At 43.3% G+C, this 17,636-nt stretch overlaps 2 protein-coding genes across 2 annotated transcripts in view; one reads left to right on the forward strand and one right to left on the reverse strand.

Moving 5' to 3' along the window:
* Positions 1-12,184, reverse strand: part of dus2 (dihydrouridine synthase 2) — a 112,622-nt gene extending 100,438 nt beyond the window's left edge. Inside the window, exons 1-2 of the mRNA XM_067997866.1 lie at positions 11,799-12,184; positions 3,586-3,729 (exon numbers count right to left, since the gene is read on the reverse strand). Coding sequence (XP_067853967.1) covers positions 3,586-3,729; positions 11,799-11,912 — 258 coding nt within the window. The 5' untranslated portion in view covers positions 11,913-12,184. The remainder of the gene's footprint in view (positions 1-3,585; positions 3,730-11,798) is intronic.
* Positions 11,895-13,771, forward strand: ddx28 (DEAD (Asp-Glu-Ala-Asp) box polypeptide 28). The gene has a single exon (XM_067997865.1). The coding sequence runs from the start codon at positions 11,942-11,944 to the stop codon at positions 13,688-13,690; it is 1,749 nt and encodes a 582-aa protein (XP_067853966.1). The 5' UTR covers positions 11,895-11,941; the 3' UTR covers positions 13,691-13,771.
* Positions 13,772-17,636: the final 3,865 nt, after the last annotated feature.

The raw sequence follows: 17,636 nt of genomic DNA on the forward strand, positions 1-17,636 counted from the left end.
ACATTTCTTAGTAACAGACGCCTGCAACACATGAATCATGAGAGGCAGCAAAAGCTAGAGATTTTAATCTTGGGAAAACTGTGGAGTCAAAGGTCAGATTGGCCATGTTTCTGCCCACCCAGACTTCCACAAGAAGGGTTCATTTTCAAAAGAAAAAGTCATGTTCAACGTATTCACTTTTTAAATCCCATCAATGCACAAGACACTCGAGTTCACTACTGTCACTATCGGCTTATTGTCATGTTTTCCCAAAAGTCAAAATTACTTTCAGTTCAAATGGATAAGCTTTATCCATTTTATTGCACAACCTTAATTTATGGAGTTAAGATACAGATCTGCCATGATCTAATTGAATGGCAGAACGGCTCAAGGGGCTAAATGGCCTACTCCTGTTCTGATGTTCCTTTATAATGTTAATGCAGCTCAACAGTGTTGAGGGACATAGAAAATGTTTTGGGAAGGGAGGTTTTATTAGGATCTCTCCAGCTTGAGAATTAAATGAATTTTCTGCCAGACCTCTCTATCCTGGACTCTACTTTAATGCTCTGCTCACTTTGTCACCTTCAGTCAAATCGCAGACAGTTTCCCTCTTTATCATAAACAAAATAAAATCTGCTGAATGGGTTTAATTTTGAGCAGTAAAAATTCACCAGCAATTCTGCTGAAAATATAAAGTCCATTAAAATCATGCTTTAAGGCAGCCAAACTCTGTGGAGCTAAAATCCGGTCACATTACCACATTGAACAATTAAGCAGAATGCACTGCGTAAAGAAAATATTGTTACAAGTTGGATTTCGCAGCACAACGGTATGTGCTTCAGAACAATTTGAGGATTAGCAATTTAAATCTGATACAAATGTTTATAACTCCTTCCAGTCAAAGCCACAAACGGAGGTGATTACTGCACAAAGTGAGTAAAGTTCACAGTGATTTCACTAAAACGTGGTTACTGCCGGTGTCAGTTGGTAGCGCCCACACCTCTGGGTCAGGTTCAAGCCCCCCTTCCCCCTCCAGAACTTGAGTTTACAATCTGGGCAGACGCTGTTCCGATGTTAAAGATCCCACAGCACTAATCAAAAAATTAATTACATAGTATTTACAGAACAGAAACAGGCCGTTCGGCCCAACTGGTCTATGCTGGTGTTTATGCTCCACACAAGCCTCCTCCCACCCTATTTCATCTAACCCTGTCGGCAGATCCTTCTATTCCTTTCTCCCTCATGCACTTATCTAGCTTCCCCTTAAGAGCAGGAAGTTCTCTCAGTGTTCTGCTAACATTTCTGTTTCAGCCAATACCATAAACTAATTCATTTCCATGCTGTTTGTGGTCTTGATGGGCAGCAAATGCCCACCACATCTGCCTACATAAGAACAGTCACTGCACCTCAAAGTAACTGACTGTACATGAAGTACTTCAAGATGTTTGAGAGACATGATAAGGAGGAATACAAGTGCAAGTTTTTAAAAATATTTTTCTAAAGGAAATTACATTTTTTTTAGTTGATTGAAGCCCTTTTATTGTCACATTCTAACAATGGTGACTGCTTTTACTATTAAATAGATCGCAACAAAAGGCTTTAACGGTATTTATATCGACACTTTCAGGTTTAAAATAGAGCATGCATTTATATTCTTCTTCTAATCTTTTTATTCCCCATTTTTCTCACAGGTCTTTGCAATGACCAGCTTTAGCTGGGATTACCAAGGTAATGCTAACCCAGAGGTTTACTTGGAGTGGAGTAAAACACTCAGCTAATACTGACTCAAGGGTTGACAAAAATTTTCCAAATGGCGGGGAAAAAGTCCGAAGCCCTGGAGTTTGAGCCGTTATCACCAGGACCTGCAAACTGCTACACACCATGGTGGATTGCAACTCTTGTTTGAAATGAAGTCCATCGTTTGGTGCAATTATCTACCTTACACCAGTGACTAATCAAGAACCCAGTAGGTGCATAAAGTGATATAAAGTAGCTGGGCAGTGATACTGATATTGATACCCAGGGATTGAAGTCTTCAGTTTTAGCCAGTTCCATTATGTTTTCTAATTCTAGCACATCACTGGTATTTCAGGCAACTCTGTGGGGAGAGGGACACACAATTCAGCAGTCCCTCCAGGAGGCTCTTGCCCTTTCGCCATACGCCCTCCCCTTCTCACGCCCTAGATAGTGCCCTTATACCACATATCCTCTGTTATTTTTCTCCTATCAGTTGTTGCAATTCGGCTACTCCCGTTAGCGAGAAAGAAAATATTTCTCCAACAAGACTAAATTCCAGGCTTTGACTGTGGCTCGGAGATATATTTTTAGTTCTGTGAGTTTCATTCCAATTTGAAACTCCATAAAGAAAATCTCACGTTTCTGCTGGGCCCTGGTGTCAAAAACTACACGATTGACTGCAGCAAAACCTTCCTACAGACCACAACTGAGCATTGTGTAAATTCTGGCAAAAGTGGCAATGGCCACTTAAGAAAAGGGAGAAACAGATGATCAGATTCAGGATGACTGAAATGGCAAATGTTTTATGTTTAAGCCAGAGAAACATGTAACAGCAGCTATAACTCCTCCTGTTTCCATTTCCACAAATAGCAGGGAATGGCAAAAGAAGTGGACAGAGGGGGATAAAAAGGGGAGGGGGGGAAGAGAGATCGAGTGAGGGAGGGTGAGCAAGAAAGGGAATAAGCGTATGCAAGGGAGAGAGAAAGAGAGAAAAAGAGAGGGAAAAAGAGACAGAGAAATGAGAGGGACAGTGAAAGCGAGAGCAAGTGAGTGACTGCGAGCAAGAGAGAGCGCAAAAGAGTGAAGAGTGTGAGAAAAAGTGGAAAAGTGTGAGGGAGAAAAGGAGAGCGAGTGAGCAAGAACAAGTTTAGCACATCACTTAAAAAGCGAAAATAAAAACTATAGATGTACAATGGGTCAGTCGGCATTTGAAAGAAAAAGATAGATCAATGATTCCAGTGTGACCCGTCATCACACTCGGGTGTGACCCGTCATCACACTCGGGTGTGACCCGTCATCACACTCGGGTGTGACTTTTCTTCAAAACTGGAATGATCAGCTGTAGAATTTAAAATAATCCTTTCTGGTCCAGCATTGATTTTTTTTAGCATCAAAATGTGCCCAGCTAAGTACACACACAAATGCAAATGTACAACAAGTTAGTATGCAACTGTAGAGAAAAGACAAGTTAAAACACTTTGGGTATATCTGTCTAATGAAGAGTAAACACCCGGAATGTCATAAGCTGTCTTTTCTCTTGCATTTCCAGCGTTTTCTGTATGTTTTCAGTAATGACTAACTGACATTAGGTTCTTCACATGGAGAACATTCTCATACATTTCAATCAGTCTGGCATCATTTGACATCATGACATGGAAACAGTTGCTCTGTGCCTTAATCTCATCTGAGGTTGTGGCTCACAACTAAAACTACAATCGCAGGCTTATAACATAGAAAACATGACGGGTATTTGTTGTACATCTATACTGTAGGCAAATGCTAAAGGGCTTATGTGATAAACTACATCTCCCAGTATATTTCCACACCCGCCGAGCATGCTACAGGAATAATACTGGAGCCTTTCCTTACCTCACAGTATACAATATCCGCTCCATAGTCTAATGCCAGCAATCTCATTGGTAAAGTACCAACACGCACCATGGGGGCCAATATGACCTTGTTTCCATAACAAAGTCTGCTAACAGTTTGGTTGATCATTTCTTCTTTAATAACCTGGAGGGGGAAATAAAACAAGGCTTTGTGAATGTCCCTCTGCGAGTCTACAAATCTGCAGCAACAAAAACTGCATTTATGCAACACCTTTAATGGGGAAAAATGCGCCACTGAGGCGTAATCAGACAAAAATGGATGCCGAACCAAAGAAGGTGATATTAGGAGGAGGCGACTAAAAGCTTGGTCAAAGAGGTGGGTTTTAAGGAGGGTCTTAAAGAAGGAGGTGGAGGTGAGCGCAGAGCTTTAGGGAGGGAATTCCAGAGCTTAGACAGCTAATAGCATAGACGCCAATGGTGGGGTGAAGGGGGAATGCACAAGAGGCCAGAGTCAGGACAAACTCAGAATCTCGGACTGGAGGAGGTTACAGAGATAGGGAGGAGCAAAGCCATGAAGAGATTTAAACAAAAGGGTGAGAATTTGATCAGATCAGCCATGATCTTATTGAATGGCGGAGCAGGCTCGAGGGGCCGATTGGCCTACTCCTGCTCCTATTTCTTATGTTCTTATGTTCTTAATTTTAAATCTCAGGCACAGGGGGACCAAGAGCCAATATAGGTCAGCGAGCACAGTGGTGATGGGTGAATGAGAAGCAGAGTTTTGGATGAGCCATCTGTAAATAAAGCAGCTTAATGATTTGTTTCTGGCTTTGTCTCACTAATGAGTTTTCAGACTGCCTTCAGTAAGATTAGAGAAGTGAGAGAGACAATATTCAGTTCAGACCACAAGGGGGTCCCTATTGGTACATCCCTGGGTCACACTATTATATAATTAGATATTGAGCAGTACAGGCAATCTCCTAAAAGTAAGATACCCAAACGGCTTACGGGAGTGAGCAGCGCCACTGTACCTAAGAGATTATCTAAGGCAGATTTGAAAGTTGTAACAATCTGTTACCTTAATGGATACCCCTGTTTGGTATAAACATGCCTGGAATTTCCCAACCCTGAATGCAAGACATCAGTCCAGATTAAATGACATCTGCCACACTGGAGTTCATTCCCCATACTTATCGAAATCAGCCTGCAACCTATTGCTTGGGTCTAATCCTGTGCATGTTTTCATATTAGCTGCAGATTTAAAGACAGTTCCACTTATGGCCACATCTAAATGATTAATAAAAATGATGGTTATTAAATGAAAACATCTTGCAAAGATCAGTGCTGTTTACTCCTGTGTGAACCTTTGTTGTTCATCCACTAATCCATCAGACTTCTATGGTGTATTTTATTTCTTTCTTATTGATGTTCTCCCCCCCCCCCCCCACCAATCTCCTGAGCTGCTGGGGGAGGGGTCCGTAGCTCTGGTTAGCCTCTGGTCTTTCAGGCAAATGCCCATCATTCATGCATGAGCCGCCACAGTGAATGTTAGCATGCTTTTTGACCACGGACCCAATCCTATCCTTAGTTGACACAATTAGTTCACACAATTCCAGCAAGGGTCACTGGATAAAGATCGGAAGCAAGAACCAGGGCTGATTTCCCTTTCTCTAATCCACAAGCAGTGAGGCCTCCTATCCCTACCCTTGCTGTGATCAGCAGATTATGGATATTGAATCTGGCACCTCCTGGCCTGTATAGCTCGGCTGCTCAATAGATAAACTCACCATGTATCAGGCAGCCACTGTATAGATGTTTTTTGTTGGTTTGGAGAATTGTAAAACTTGGACAATGGGATTTTTGATCCCTAAAGGAAGCCGTAGAACACATATCACAATACTTTAAGGCCCAATTTGAGAGAAAGTCCAATTTACCTCTCAAAGAAGGAATTATTGATGGCTTGGCTGAAAGCAAGTAGCAATCCTTTCCCCCACCCCGACCAACCTCAAGACTCTCTTCCCTCCCCCCTCCCCAAGGATGACATTTGGCTCTAACTAATATTACAGGTGTTGAGACTTATTCTACTTAGATGATCAGTTCTCAAAATGTACACCAGCAGCTCTGTAAGACAAAAACATCAACTTGTGCTATTGTTAAATGGAAGTCTCCAGTTTGGATTATTTCTCAAATACTAAGCACAAGAAGCAATTTTAAGACAGCAGTCTCATCCTGGGATCACAGAACTTAAAAAGACACTCAAGACTGATTTCATTTGAAGTCCTCAAAAATAAATTCTCAGACGCTTATTTAAATTTTAATTAAACACAACCCTAGAAATCCAATTCTACTTGAAAGCCACAGCAATCAAATATTAGGTGGATGCTCACAATGTAATATCTCATTAAACAACACGTTCGGTAGATTACGTTTTTCTGACACATTAGTTTTGAGATCATTTCAAGTGCCATATATCTAATTCATACAAAAGTTATTCCAATAATTAGCTGGGCTGCAGATGTTCACATCACATTTGCTGCTTTGTTTAACGATTTAGTAATGTTTTCATTTGTGAACTGTGCAGTTTTCTTAGGCCAGGCCTGCAGGCAGAATGGAATAGAGCACCAAACCATGAGGCAAAGTAACAGCAAACAAATACTGAATATTGTAAGTGATTTGTACCTGCTAAACACCTCAATGATCAGAAGAAGGTATCTGTATACAATCAAGTACTTATTTTTAAATGGCCACATTGTACCCAAGAACCAATCACATATTTTAAGTAAACTGGCCAGGTTAGACGCGGCCCGTGAGGGTGGGTCGTGCTGGCTGCCTGCCTCTCTTCCGTGGCTTTGTCCATGCCCGGGTGGCCCTGGAGAAGGAGCACGCGATGTCCGCCGGTACGCTTGAGGCCTTCCGCGACCGGTGGGCACTGCAGGACTGGAGTGCATTGTCGACAAGGGTGATAATATTATTTAATTTGATAAGTTTCCTTTGTTTTTTTATGATTTTGTTTTCTGTTAGTTGTGCCTCTCTAATAAGGGGGCACTTTTGTTAGGTTTTTTGTTTAATGACACTGGGGCAACCAAGAAAACTTTAAATATGATAGACAGATTCTTAAAGCATATGGACAAACAGTCATCTCCAAACTCAATGGGCCAGTCTGCCCATAGGCTTTCTATGGGGTTTTGCACGGCAAGTTGCTGTCAATGGGACAGTCAAACGGCGCAGTGCCCTCTACAGGGCAAGCAACTGTGTGTCTGATTAACCAATCAGATTGAAGAATTGATAATGAGCAGTGCAGAGTCTGAACCAGGAAGTGTAAGTTCAAATAGTGAATTCAATGTCAAATCAGGTACAGAAAGCGAAATAAAGAGAGACGGTAAGAAGGATTGAATTAGAGAGAGATAAAAGAGACAGAAATAAAAAGAAAACAAAAATGTTACCTAAATTTTTGTTTTAAACGTCCAATAATGATCAAAAGCTGAAGGAATGCCAAACAACCTCTCTGGCACTGAAAATTAACTTTTACAAGTGTTTGTAAAAGTAATTAAGACTTACCACGCTGTTAAAAGGGTACTTAGACTGGAATAGGCAAGCCCTAACTTTTTTTGGCGAGTTTAGTCCATATCTATGAGGTAAATACAGGAACTTCGTGCCGTTCAATACATTTGAATGTTGAGTCAGTTGGCGAGATGTCGTTTCCACGCAGCTTTTGGTGGAGCACGGCATCTTGGACAACAACTTCCGGATTTCTGCATTTAACTGCATATGTGCAGTTGCCGGAAGTTACTGTCCGTATTATTTGCACATAATAATGGTGAGCTCTATTTGCCTCACCGTTATTTTTACAGCAAAATCCAGCCCAATATCTTACCTGTATAGATAAGTCTAGCCTAGCCTGGATATAAACCTAAATGTCAGAGGTGTAAGAACATTCCACCAGTCTTTCATTAAGGAACATTATAAAATCATCAGGGTTGAAACAGGTTACATAGAATTAACAGGTCAATGCCAGTGTTTATGCTCCACACAAGCCCCCTCCCTCCCCTCTTCATCTAACCCTATCAGCATACCCTTTTATTCCTTTCTCCCTCATGTGCTTATCTAGCTTCCCCTTAATTGTATCTATGCTATTTGCCTCAATTACTCCTTGTGGTTGCACGTTCCACATTCTTAACACTCTTTGGGTAAAGAAGTTTTTCCTGAATTCCCTATTGGGTTTATTGGTGACTATCTTATATTTATGGCCCCTAGTTTTGGTCTTCCCACAAGTGGAAACATCTTCTCTATGTCCACCCTATCAAACTAACTAGTAAATACCTAACACATTCAAAGGCAAAAGATGGTGCTGGACAATCTGTTTTAAAACATTTAAACTGCAGCACTTCACAGTTTGTATTATTTTTACCTCTAACACCCATCTTTGGACTGCCCCTGATTTCTCGCAACATCCCCAGTTGCTTCATATTGAGCACCCAGTACCAGAGTTTTCTGTCTCACCTGTGTGATACAGTGAACTGCAATTTTCTCCTTCCCTATCAAAGCTATTCCCAATAGGGAAAGCAACAAATCATCAAGCATGCCAATTGAAATAGTCAATAGAGAAACGAGCATTAAGGTTGGTTCAATGCACACACTGCAGCTAATGGAGCTGCTAATAGCAGAGACAAGCTGCACACAAGACCATTATTTCGTACAGAAATGTTGTGCTTGTAATATTAAAGGGTCTAATTTAGAAATAACTGCATACATCTGTAAGAAATAATGATCTCCCAAGTATAAAGATCTCATGGACCAGACTTACAATAGTGACTTTGTGCTTAGTGAAAAGAAATAGCTTAATACCCCTAGAGCTGTATTACTGGAGAAACCTATTTTTTCAAACACAATGCTACTAATGGGTTGGTGGAGTGGGCACGAAAGTGGAAAATGGAGTTCAACCCAGAGAAGTGTGAGATAATGCACTTAGGGAGGGCAAACAGTAAAAGGGAATACGCAGTAAACGGGAATATATTGAGAAGGGTAGAGGAAGTGAGAGACTTTGGATTGCATGTGCACAGGTCCCTGAAGGTGACAGTACAGGTAGACAGGTTGTGAAGAAGGCATACAGAATGCTCACCGTTATTAGCCGAGGTATACAATACAAAAGCAGGGATGTAATGATGGAATTGCATACAACGCTGGTAAGACCACAGCTGGAAAATTGTGCACTGTTCTGGTCATCATATTACAGGAAGGACATAATTGCTCTGGAGAGAGTGCAGAGAAGATTTACAAGAATGTTGCCAGGGCTTGAAAATTGCAGCTACGAGGAGAGATTGGATAGGCTGGGATTGTTTTCCTAGGAGCAGGGGAGGCTTGATTAAGGTGTACAAAATTATGAGGGGCCCAGATAGAGTAGACAGGAAGTACCTGTTTCCCCTAGTGGACAGTTCAAGAACTAGAGGACAAAGATTTAAGCTGATTGGCAGAAGGATTAGAGGGGACATGAGGAAAAACTTTTTTACCCAGAGGGTGGTGGGTGTATGGAATTTGCAGCCCGAATTGGTGGTAGAAGCAAGAACCCTCAGCTTTTTTTAAAAAGTACCTGGACCTGCACCTAAAGTGAGGGACAATGGTGTATTCAACAAACAAAATGACAATAATTACAAAATAAAGTACTGATAAAAAAAACACAATGGGACAACACGAGTCAGGGCAATGAAAAAAGTTAGTCATCATTATAAATAAATAATTCACAAGTTATATATTGTAGGAAAGGCTGCTGCAATCCCAACAATATGGGGTTAACTTCACTAAGTCTAACCACTGATGTCAAAGAAACACTGATACACAATGTGTTCAATCAGACTGAACCAATCTTTGCGTATTCTTGGATCAGCATGATCAAATAAGTGGAGTACCCAAGTCTTTGGCATAACTGTCTTAACATATAACATGACTTTTGATTCAAGTGCGGATGCAGTCTGTAGCGATAAAAGCTATATAGTGCCTTTAACATAGTAAAACTGTCCCAAGGCGTTTCACAGGAGCTGAACCACATATGGAGACATTCGGACAAGTGACCAAAAGCTTGGTCAAAGAAGTAGGTTTTAAGGAGCATGTTAAAAGAGAGAGAGGTAGAGAGATTTAGGGAGGGAATTCCAGAGCTTAGGGTCTAGGCAGCTGAAGGCACGGCCGCCAATGGTGGAATGATTAAAATCAGGGATGCACAAGAGGCAAGAATTGGAGGAGTGCAGAGATCTTGGAGGTTTATAGGGCTGGAGGAGGTTACAGAGATAGGGAGGAGCGAGGCCATGGAGGGATTTGAAAACAAGGATGAGAATTTTAAAATCGAGGCATTGCCGGACCAGGACCCAATGTAGGTCAGCGAGCACAGGGGTGATGAGTGAACGGGACTTGGTGTGAGTTAGGATACAGACAGCAGAGTTTTGGATGAGCTCAAATTTACGGAGGATGGAAGATGGGAGGCCGACCAAAAAACAGAATAGTCAATTCTAGGGGTAACAAAGGCATGGATGAGGGTTTCAGCAACAGATGAGCTGAGGCAGTGGCGGAGACGGGCGATGTTACGGGGAAGTAAGCAATCTTGGTGATGGAGTGGATATGGGGTCGGAAGCTCATCTCAGCATCAAATAGGATGCCAAGCTTGCGAACAGTCTGGTTCAGCCTCAGAGTGTAGCCAGGAAGAGGGATGGAGTCAGTAGCTAGGGAATGGAGTTCGTGGCGGGGACCAAAGACAATGGCTTTGGTCTTCCCAATATTTAGTTGGGAGGAAATTGCTGCTCGTCCAGTACTGGATGTCGGGCAAGTAGCATGACAAATCAGAGGCAGTGGCGGGGGGAGTCGAGAGAGGCGGTGGTGAGGTAGAGCTGGGTGTCATCAGAGTACATGTGGAATCTGACGTGTTTTCTACAAGTAGGCTTTCTTAGTCCTACTAGTTACATTTATTCTGCACCAATTATGGAGCACTGCCAGTTTCAAGCAACTTATGATGCAAGACAAGTGAAACATGTTCCTACGTTTGAACATGTTAGTTTTTTTTTCTTTTTTTTGAGCGGGTTATAAAGTTTTTTTTATTTAAACCCCTTTTATAAGAAGGGGGGTTAGGGTATCATCTTTTATTTTTAATAGAAATCAAACAACCACAATCAAATGATAATTTTATTGTCCGGATTGAGGATGCACTTCAGTCCCTGCGGTGCCCACCGGTCGCGGAAAGCCTCAAGCGTACCGGCAGTTACCGTGTGCTCCGTCTCCAGGGCCACCCCAGGCGCGGAGAATGCCGCAGAAGAGAGTCAGGCAGTCGGAGTGACCGCCCCCACAGGCCGCATCCCGGCTGCACCTGTATTGAACAAGTTAGTGTAACCAATGAGCTAGAATACACAGTGTTGATTTGGTGATGCCAGATATGATGGATAGAGATAAGCAGAACCACGGAGATGAGCAAAGCCTGCATGAGTGCCTGCTGAACTGAAGAACGATATTGCATTAGTGAGGCTGCAAATTTGGAAACAGGAAGCCTTTACAAAGTTTAATATAGCTCTTTCACAAGTCCCACTACACTCAACAGGCATCCCAAGTGGAAGAGGATAGATGACCATCACAACTTCTTTGCGACACTCTGTATGGTTGTCTCTGATCACTGAAAATGACACTCCTAATATGTGTTCAATGATTGATGTAAGGAGACGCACAACACCCGGTTATAGTCCAACAGCTTTATTTGAAATCACAAGCTCCGAAAGCTTGTGATTTCAAATAAAGCTGTTGGACTATAACCGGGTGTTGTGCGTCTCCTTACATTTGTCCACCCCAGTCCATCACCGGCATCTCCACATCGTATTCAATGATGACAGCTTTTCAATCTAGGAACTGAATTCTTATGTTAAACTCAAGTGCACGTTACACTTGAGTTTAACATTAGCCATTCAAGACGAACTGCTGTCAGTTTCAAGCACCGGTTAAAAAAAGAGAAGTTTGTAGAGGCTTCCTTTTTTTAAATCAGCAAGTCTTTGTTTTTCATTAATGACTCAAAGACTTGTTGATTTAAAAATAGGAAGCCTCTACAAACTTCAATATATCCCATTCGCAGATCCCAGTACTCTCAGACTGGGATCACCGCGTATTAGGCGCTGGAGCTACTGTGTAGATCCACGCATCATAACCATCGTGACACAAAACACTGATTGCGACGACTTTACACAAAGCCATGAGACGGAGTATTTAACCTTATAAAAGCGAAGCCCTCACCTGGATAACAATGAATGCAGATCCCAAACTGCGGCCCTGGATAGCGTGTAGCAGCCGCGCACCAGAAACACATGTGGCCTGGGAGAGATCACTTCCGCCTTGGTGTCGCGTCATTACAGGGCGCCGTCACGTTCGGCGATGGAATGCTGAGAGTGCGAGTGTTCCAGGGCCGGCGCGCGGGGGGGGGCTTCCCCGTTCCATCCCCGGATATCGGCAACATGTTGAGGCGCGGGTCGACGGCGGCCCGGCCCCGGCTCCGGCTCCGGGCGCTGCTGCGCTTCTCCGCCGGAGGTGAGCCCCGGGGGCCGGCCGACAGCGGCGAGCTGCCCGTGATTCGCGTCCCTCAGCGGACGAGGCTCCGGGCGGAGGAGAGTGTGAAGCGGGCGGCGGGGAACAAGGCGAGGCTGGGGCTGGGGCTGGGGCTGGGGCTGGCGAAGCCCGGGCGGCTGCTGATCGTGGGGAAGCGGCCTCAGCTGAACCAGCACGCCGGCTACACTTTCGGCAAGTTCGACCGAGTGCCCCTCGTCTCCCGGGGCTGGAAGCACAGGAAAGCGGCCGGGGATTATTTTGTCATCAACAACACCCGGACCCAGCCGCCGGTTTTACCCGAGGACGAGGAGGAGCCCAGAGCGAAGGCCCGAAGCTTCAGCTCGCTGGGGCTGTGCGCCGAGTTGCGGGACTCGTTGGAGCTGATGGGCATCCCTCACCCCACCACCGTCCAGGCGCAGACCATCGCGGCCCTGCTGAGAGGGAAGAACGTGCTGTGCGCGGCCGAGACCGGCAGCGGCAAGACCCTGAGCTACCTGCTGCCTTTACTGCACACGTTGAAATCCGAGAGCGCTGAGGGGACAGACGTTGACTGTAACGGGCCCCGCGGCCTGGTGCTGGTCCCCTCCCGGGAGCTCGCCGACCAGGTGCAAGAAGTGGCCCGATCTCTGGCTTCCAACTGGAACCTCAACGTGCGCTCGATCGGGGGCGGTCGGGGGATGGGCAGCGTGAAGCTGACCTTGTCCCGAGGACCGGTTGACCTGCTGATCGCAACGCCCGGAGTCCTGTGGAAGGCGCTGAGAAGAGACTTCATCGCCCTGCGCAACCTGACCTACCTCGTGTTGGATGAGGCGGACACTCTGTTTGATGAGAGCTTTGTGGACTTACTGGAGGATATTCTACACCACACCCACATCGCTTCAAAGGTCTCAGAAACCCAGGGGGTGGAAAGGAAAGCCCAGCTGGTAGTGATAGGCGCAACATTCCCAGGTGGAGTGGGAGAACTTCTTAGCAAAGTCACCGATTTGGGGAGCATCACGACCATAAAGAGCAAGAGACTTCATTGCCTTATGCCACACGTGAGGCAGAAGTTTATGAAAGTCAAGCGGGCAGACAAAGCCACCGACTTACTGCAGATGTTAAAGGAGCTGGTTGCTGAGAAAGCTGGCGTTGGAGTCCTTGTGTTTTGCAACAGTGCAGCAACAGTTAACTGGCTTGGTTATGTCCTGGATGACCATCGGATCAAACACTGCCGGCTGCAAGGGAATATGCACGCTGAAAAGCGAAGTGGGATCTTTTGCACGTTTCAGCAGGGTTTGATAGACATACTTCTTTGCACAGACATTGCATCCCGTGGGTTGGATACTCAAAGGGTGGAAGTTGTAATTAATTATGACTTTCCACCAACGCTGTGCGATTACATCCACCGTGCTGGACGGGTGGGGCGTGTTGGGAGCAAGGTTTTGGGTGCAGTTGTTAGTTTTGTTACACACCCCTGGGATGTTGAACTGGTGCAGAAAATTGAAACTGCAGCTCGGCAAAAAATGATACTCCCTGGCATGGAATCTGAAATCCACCAACATGTGAAGAAACACCTACCAGAATTATCAAAAGATGAGAATTAAGCTATCTTCAGAGTGACTTGAATGAAAATAGTGGTTGTACCAATTACTTGTCATTTTGAATTAAAGTAAAATGCTTGAAAATTGCGGCTATATTTTTGGCCAGATGTTGCTGTAGCAGGGCATCTAAAAGGTGTCTGCTGTTAATTAGACTTGTCCTTGCACTTAAGTATTTTTTGCGTGGCAAGTTGCTGAAAGTGCGAGCTGATAACATTACAGCGAGGGAACGGGGCAAGCAACTGTATATCTCCTTAACCAAAATCAGATTGAAGGAATGTGAAATTAACAGCACATGGACTGAGGAGGAAGAGTGGGAAATTCAATCTCAAATCAGGTACAGAAAGATTGGATAAAGAGGAAAAGTAAACAGTTACATTTTTTAAATCTCCAACAACAATTAATACCTGAAGGAATAAGATTCCACACTTGTAATAGTTAATTTTCAGTGCCAGAGGTTGATTTGCAGTAATTAAAACTTATAATGTTGCTAAACATAAATAGGAGCAGGAGTAAGACCATACAGCCCCTCGAACCTGCTCCACCATTCAATCAGATCATGGCTAATCTTCTACCTCAGCTCAACTTTCTCACCTTGTCCCAAGATTCCCTTGAGTCCAAAAATCTATCGACCTCAGTCTTGAATATATTCAGCCACTGAGCATCTGCAGCCCTCTGCATAGACAAGTCCAAAGATTCACAATCCTCTGAGTAAAGAAACTTTTACTCCTCTCAGTCCTAAATGGCCAATCCCTTATCTTGAGACTATGACCTCTAGTGCTAGACTCTACAGCCAGGGGAAAACAGCCTCTCAGCACCTACCCTGTCAAGCCCTCCATGAATTTTATATGTTTCAATGAGATCACCTCATCTAAACTCCAGAGAATATAGGCCCATCCTACTCAATCTCTCGTCAAAGGACAACCCTCTCATCCCAGGAATCTATTATGAAGGAAGTGGTAATAGGGCACATAGAAAATGTTATGATTAGACAGTCAACATGGTTTTATGAAAGGGAAATCATGTTGGACAAATTTATTAGAGAGTTTTTTGAGGATGTAATTAGCAGGGTAGATAAAGGAGAACCAGTGAATGTAGTATATTTGGATTTTCAAAAGACATTCGATAAAGGTGCCACATAAAAGGTTGTTATGCATAACAAGGGCTCATGAGGTTGGGGGTAATATTAGTATGGATAGAGGATTGGTTAACGGACAGAAAACAAAGTAGGGCTAAACGGGTCATTTTCAGGCTGGCAGTCTGTAACTAATGGAGTGCCGCAAGAATCAGTGCTTGGGCCTCAGCTATTTACAATCTATATTAATGACTTAGATGAAGGGACCGAGTGAAATGTCTCCAAGTTTGTTGATATACAAAGCTAGGTGAGTAAGTAAGCTGTGAGGAGGACAGAGAGTCTGCAAAGGGATATAGACAGGTGAGTGGGCAAGAAGATGGCAGATGGAGTATAATATGGGGAAATGTGAGGTTATTCACTTTGGTAGGAAGAATAGAAAAAAAAATAATTAAATGGTGAGGAACTATTGAATGTTGGTGTTTAGAGGGATTTGGATGTCCATGTACAAGAAACACAAAATGTTACCATGCAGGTACAGCAAGCAATTAGGAAAGCAAATGGAATTTTGGCCTTTATTGCAAGGGGGTTGGAGTACAGGAGTAAGGAAGTCTTGCTACAATTGTACAGGGCTTTGGTGAGATCTCACCTGGAGTACTGTGTACAGTTTTGGTCTCCTTATCTAATGAAGGATATACTTGCCTTAGGGGCTGTGCAATGAAGGTTCACTAGATTGATTCCTGGGATGAGAGGGTTGTCCTATGATGAGAGATTGAGTAGAATGGGCCTATACTCTCCAGTTTAGGAGAATGAGAGGTGATCTCATTGAAACATACAAGATTCTGAGGCGACTGGACAGGGTAGATGTTGAGGTGGTTTCCCCTGGCTGGAGAGTAGAATGAGAGGGCATAATCTCAGGCGGTCAGCCATTTAAGACGGAGATGAGGAGGAATTTCTTCACTCAGGGTTGTGAATCTCTGGAATTCTCTACCCCAGAGGGCTGTGGATGCTGAGTTTTTGAATATGTTCAAGGCTGAGATAGATTTTTGGTCTCCGGGGGAATCAAGGGCTATGGGGATCGGGTAGGAAAATGGAGTTATGGTCGAAGATCAGCCGTGATCTTATTGAATGGCGGAGCAGGCTCAAGGGGCCTATTCCTGCTCCTATTTCTTATGTTCATAAGAACTTAAGAATCAACCTAGCGAACTTTTGTTGCACCGCCTCTAAGGCGAGTATATCCTTCCTCAGGTAAGGAGACCAAAATTGTACATAGTACTCCAGGTGTGATCTCACCAGAGCCCTATATAATTGCAGCAAGACTTCCTTACTCTTATACTCCAACCCCCTTGCAATAAAGGCTAACGTATCATTTGCCTTCCTAATTGCTTGCTGTACCTGCATGTTAACTTTCTGATTCATGTACAAGGACACCCAAATCCCTTTGACTACCAACATTTCTTAGTCTCTCACCTTTTAAAAAAAATTCTGCTTTTCTATTCTTCCTACCAAATTTCACATTGCCCCACATTATACTCCATCTGCCACCTTCTCGTCCACTTATTCAACCTGTCTATATCCCTTTGCAGCCTCTTTGCGTCCTCGTAGCTTACTTTCCCACCTAACTTTGTATCAACGAACTTGGGTACATTACACTTGGTCCCCTCATCTAAGTCATTGATATAGATTGTAAACAACTGAAGCCCAAGTACTGATTCTTGCAGCACCCCACTAGTTACAACCTGCCAACCCGAAAATGACCCATTTATTCCTATTCTTTTTTCTGTCCATTGACCAATCCTCAATCCACGCTAATATATTATCCCCAATCCCATGAGCCCCAATCTTGTGTAACAATCTCTTATGTGGCACCTTATTGAATGCCTTTTGAAGATCCAAATATACTACAACCACTGCCTTCCCCCTTATCTACCCTGCTAGTTACAGCCTCAAAAAATTCTAATAGATTTGTCAAACACTATTTCCTTTTCATAAAACTGTGTGTTGACTCTGCATAATCATATTAGGATTTAAGTGCCCTATCACTACATCCTTAATAATAGATTTCAGCATTTTCCCTACTACTGATAATAGGTTAATTGGCCTATAGTTCCCTGTTTTCTCACTCCTTTTTTGAATAGTGGAGTTACATTCGCTACCTTCCAATCCACAGGGACCATTCTAGAATCTAGGGAATTCTGGAAGATCAAAACCAATGCATCCACTATCTCTGCAGCCACCTCTTTTAAAACCGTAGGATGTAGGCCATCAGGTCCAGGGGATTTGTCAGCTTTTAGTCCCATTAATTTCTCCAGTACTTTTTTTTTACTAATCTTAATTGCATTAAGTTCCTCACTCTTATTAGACCCTTGGTTCCCCACTGTTTGTGGTATGTTTTTTGTGTCTTCTACTATGAAGGCAGGTACAAAATATTCGTTTAACGTCTCTGCCATTTCTTTATTCCCCATTATAATTTCTCCTGTCTCTGCCTCCAAGGGACCCACATTTACTTTTGCTAATCTCTTCCTTTTTATATACTTGTAGAAGCTCTTACAATTTGTTTTTATATTTCTTGCTAGTTTACTCTCATACAATTATCTCTATCAATTCCATGGTCATCCTTTGCTGATTTCAAAAATCCTCCCAATCTTCAGGTTACTACTTTTTTTTGGTAACATTGTAAGCCTCTTTTAATCTAATACTATCTTTAACTTCTCTAGTTAGCCACGGTTGGATCATTGTTCCCGTGGAGTTTTTATTCCTCAAGGGAATGTATATTCATTGAGAATTATTAATTATTTCTTCAAATGTTCGCTATTGCTTATCTACCTTATATCTTTTAATCTAATTTCCCAATCTATCTTAGCCAATTCGCCCCTCATA

This window comes from Heptranchias perlo, chromosome 16 (genome assembly GCF_035084215.1).
Source record: "Heptranchias perlo isolate sHepPer1 chromosome 16, sHepPer1.hap1, whole genome shotgun sequence".
Classification (NCBI taxonomy): domain Eukaryota; kingdom Metazoa; phylum Chordata; class Chondrichthyes; order Hexanchiformes; family Hexanchidae; genus Heptranchias; species Heptranchias perlo.